Source organism: Sinocyclocheilus anshuiensis, unplaced genomic scaffold (genome assembly GCF_001515605.1).
Source record: "Sinocyclocheilus anshuiensis isolate Anshui unplaced genomic scaffold, SAMN03320099.WGS_v1.1 scaffold238, whole genome shotgun sequence".
Lineage (NCBI taxonomy): Eukaryota > Metazoa > Chordata > Actinopteri > Cypriniformes > Cyprinidae > Sinocyclocheilus > Sinocyclocheilus anshuiensis.
The window spans coordinates 1,972,149-1,976,675 of NW_015547674.1; the positions used below are offsets into that span (position 1 = coordinate 1,972,149).

At 36.5% G+C, this 4,527-nt stretch overlaps 1 protein-coding gene and 1 pseudogene across 5 annotated transcripts in view; one reads left to right on the forward strand and one right to left on the reverse strand.

Moving 5' to 3' along the window:
* The window catches only part of LOC107702918 (selenoprotein M-like), a 7,451-nt pseudogene extending 6,597 nt beyond the window's left edge, over positions 1-854 (forward strand).
* A 1,111-nt stretch (positions 855-1,965) lies between these two features.
* LOC107702966 (smoothelin-like) overlaps positions 1,966-4,527 on the reverse strand; it is a 76,439-nt gene continuing 73,877 nt past the window's right edge. For 3 of the 5 annotated variants that reach the window (XM_016505444.1, XM_016505442.1, XM_016505441.1), the window contains one exon: positions 3,212-3,291. Coding sequence is in view for 2 of the 5 variants with exons in the window: in XM_016505443.1 (XP_016360929.1) it covers positions 3,129-3,291 (163 nt within the window). In the remaining 3 variants the exon portion in view is untranslated. Of the gene's footprint in view, positions 3,292-4,527 lie in introns of all 5 variants that reach the window. The other 2 variants (XM_016505443.1, XM_016505440.1) reach the window with 1 other exon arrangement.

The window sequence follows — 4,527 nt, forward strand, 5'->3', positions numbered from 1 at the left end:
CTGCTGTTTTTTTACCGTACATTTTACGGATTTTTTTTTACAGTGTAGGTTCCTCCTCATAAATGACTTTTTTAAAAAATATTTCCGAAGTACTCATGTAATGTAACTGTCTTTACATCGTATGCATTTCTCTCCTCTTATCTGACACTTATAAATGAAGCTGCGTGTTTCTCTTCCAGAGAATCCCATTATCTGAAATGACTCGCACTGAGATCAACAAACTCTTGGCAAAGCTGGGCTTTTATAAAAAAGAGAATCCTGAAGACCAAGTGCCAGAGGAGTTCCGCTTGGCTCCAGCGAAAGACAGTCCCTTTGAGGGCCAATCCACCGGCCCGCCCCCTACGACTGATGCTGACCAATCAGAGGCCGATTCCCAGCACACAGATTTGTAACCCGTTGAGTAAGAGAGAGACCTGCTTGATTTACAGTTACCCTGAGAACTAAAACTGAGCCAGACCAGCTCTCTCCAGAGTCTAATGTGGCCACATTATTGTTTAAATATAGTTCCTACTGCTGTCAACACACACTTTCAGCAACTTGATTTGATTTGAGTGGCATTTCTGAGTTCAGATGCTGAATGGAAAATACGTATTTAGAAGTTCAGTGTAAGTGTAAGCTTACAAGTGTGCGATTAGTTTATGTTTGTGGCAGTGAACTGTTGCGGTTGTTTACTCTCACTGTCCTGTACAGAACCTTATTTCTGCTCAAAGGGGACGTTAATGATGTCCACAACTGTAAAAGCCTGAGACTGGCTGCGGACTGATGATCTCTGTTCTCATGAGCACACATCAGGCCTCCAAACAGACTGTGGGAGCATAAAGATACCACTGAGAAAATAAATAAATGGCTGAAACATCACAGCAAATGAGTCTTTTTATTATTATTATTATTATAATACAAAAGAAATTGAAAAATCATGAAGCCCTGAAAATTTCTACAAATATATATATATTTTTTAATTAATTACATAAACCCTTTTTTTTAGTAGTAAAATAGTTCAGTGACTTAATTGTAGGCCATTTGTGGCGTTTACATTGTAACTTCATACAAGATAGAATTCAATTGATGTGCCGTCATGCACATATACAAGAAAACGGCTTCAAAAGTGGCTCATCCAATAATTTTGACTGTTTCATACAAATTTATATCATGACCGATCGATCTATAAATATATAGATATCTATTTACACACACATATACGTATATATACACTCACCGGCCACTTTATTAGGTACACCTGTTCAATTGCTTGGTAATGGGTCCAACCCAGTACTAGCAAAGTGTACCTAATAAAGTGGCCAGTGAGTGTGTGTATGTGTATATATGTATATGTGTGACCCTGGACCACAAAACCAGTCAGTGTACCTAATAAAGTGGCCAGTGAGTGTGTGTGTGTGTATATATGTATATGTGTGACCCTGGACCACAAAACCAGTCATAAGGGTCAATTTTTTGAAATTGAGATTTATACACCATCTGAAAGCTGAATAAACAAGTTTCCATTGATGTATGGTTTGTTAGGATAGGACAATATTTGGCCGAGATACAACTATTTGAAAATCTGGAATCTGAGGGTGCAAAATATTGAGAAAATCATCATTAAAGTTGTCAAAATTAAGTTCTTAGCTATGCATATTACTAATCAAAAATTAAGTTTTGATATATTTACAAAACATCTTCATGGAACATGATCTTTACTTAATATCCTCATGATTTTGGGCATAAAAGAAAAAATCTGTGCTACTTATGACTGCTTTTGTGCTCCAGGGTCACATATAGTTATACCTAATATAAAGCACAAAGATGAATTACCCTTTTTTGAAACAAACTACTATTTGTTCAAACAAATTAGTGTAAAAAAATATTTGTAAACAATTTTAACTGTTGAAAAGTAACAGAGTCTGAATTGTTTAAAAATGATTTCATTTGCTATTTCAGAAAATGCAATAAATGACAAACGCATTTTTGGTATCGTGTATGGTTTTAATGATTACTATACAAAACCATGGTGTAGGGCAATACTGAGTGAACAATAGTTTTTGAACGAGTGTGTACAAACAATGTTCAATGAACAATGTTCACCTTTCAGTGTGAATGAATGCTAATTAGCTCTACTCATGCAACCTTCAAGCACCAAACAAAGTCACTCTCTGGCATGGCTGTGGCAGTAGCTGGGTTTCGTCTTCAAAATTAAATTATGTGCAGTCATTAAAACAATTAAAACTACAACCTTAATCTTTAGAACCAAATATATAAACATCATTGACCTTCTCAGATGAATTTACTGCTAAAACATTATTACTCTTCTCAAATGGACTCGACTAGGGTTGCTCATATATACACGGTTTCAATTACTGGCTGAAAGCCATGCTGTAAAGATGTACAAAAACAGATCCTTTAGGCTAATGTTTTGGGACAAACTTCCATTGCTTCCAAATGAAGTTCAGGAATATCAACAAATCCAAAATAAACTCATCCATAAATAAGGACAGATCATAAGTGCATCTATGCATGCATGTTTGTGTATTTTATATCACTTCAAAATGAGGCTGACGCCTGAATGTTCTGTGTTCAGTGTAAAACCAAACTTTCAATTAGAAAAACATTTAAAAACAGTTCACGAGCTGCATCTTGCACTAAACAAGCAGTGAGATTAATATTCCTTGCAATGTTTTTAAATAAACACAGTATCGCATACAGATGAAAATATAACCTTCATTTGTTTTTGAAACAGAACTAAAACTTCAAGTAGACTTGTGAAAGCATGCGGGTCTGAGCTCCATTAACAGCAACAGTACCGTGAAACAGGTTTAAAGGCTTTTAAAAACCATATAGATATGGGCAATCAACATCAAATAATGCTTCGTTTTTAGCACATGGAATCAAGCAATAGGCATCTTGGGAGTTATAACTTGGAATTTTCATTATTTTACCATCAACAAACCATCTCGGTAAATTTTTTTTTGGAACAAACTACTGTTTGTTTAAACAAACTAGTGTAAAAAAATCCCTATTGAGTTTTTACAGCTGTTACAGAAGGAGCTGTTTGGATCTGTCTGGACAGTAAACACAATCTTAACTGTGGAAATGTAACAGGATCAGAATGAAAACCGCAGGTAAAGCGAGCATCAGAAGTCAGAGGTCCGCTGCGCACGCGCCATCATCATCTCATGCTTGCGCAGATGGTTCACCAGTGACTGCACGTATGTGAACACACACTTGGGGTCTGGTTTCTTACCCATGATCATCATGTCCTCCACCTCCAGCAGGGGCATACAGTTAGCACAGGCCCTAATGAAAAGACAACCACAGACGAATGATAAAACAAATGATGCTGTATATGCTGTCTACACTACTCTGTGCAGTTCATATGCCTGACCAACAGGGGGCAGCACTGTCATCTGATACAGAGAATTTACTCACTACATACTGGAGAATAAAGCAACTCCTGCTGCTTGTGAAGCAGAATAGTTGAACTGTACTGACAGCATGCTGTGGAGAACCACAGAAAATCAATTTGATTCGTTTGAGAAAAAATAAAAATTGTGTTTACGGTAATGTGCCAACAACGTAACCTATTTGATATATTAGGAATGTGGGGGGGAAATGACAACATATGTTTTATTACTCAAAAATACAAACCAAAGATGCATAGAATTTTGTTTAATATATATATATATATATATATATTTGATTTAAATTCTAAGTAAAGTTTTAGTAATTTTGTGCCGTCTTTTTCTAAATAGTTTTTATTACATTTTAGTTTTTTAGTTTCAGGTTTAGTACTCAACTAGCTGAAATAAACATTAACTGAAATAAAATCTAAAAAACTTTTTTTTTTTTATTCATTATTTTTTAAAAATAGTTTTAGTTAATGATAATAAGCCTGATGTGCATTCATACAAAACTTTGCCAAGGACCCTCACATTTCAGTTTTTCAAGCCTCCAAAATGCAGGCTCCACAGACTTCCATTGTAAGTGCATTTCTGTGAACAATACTCTAAACTTGTTTTAACAGAATAAGAAATGATTGCCTGCGGTAACTGACAGCATGCCATACACACGCTGTAAATAGAGGTTCAGCTGTATTGAATTCAGAGTAATTTACACTTTGCTGCTCTGTGAAGTCAAGCAAGAGAAATCTCTAGAAGCTGTGATAGCAAACATTTAGCATGTGTCAAGAGCAAGCACTGAATACAGTTTGCTTCTGTGTAGGGTCGATGTGCTCTGTAAACGGGTAGCTAAAGCAGTGTATTTGAGCAGGCCAGGCTTTGATGGGCTCATTTCACATGTCTAAGAGCAGGACCATGTTTGGGCATCACTGCTTCAGTCTGCCGTTTCATACGCTTTCTCTCTGACGAAGTTGTTGAGCTGGCAGACGCACAATATTTAGTTATGCTAATCGTCAGAAACTGACAAACAGCACGCTGATAGAGAGCAATAGCTGTCATGGTGCGCGTGTGAGACCCAAAGGCCTTACCTTTAAGCTTTTAAGGGGGGGGGGGGGGCATTTTAGTTCATGTTCAT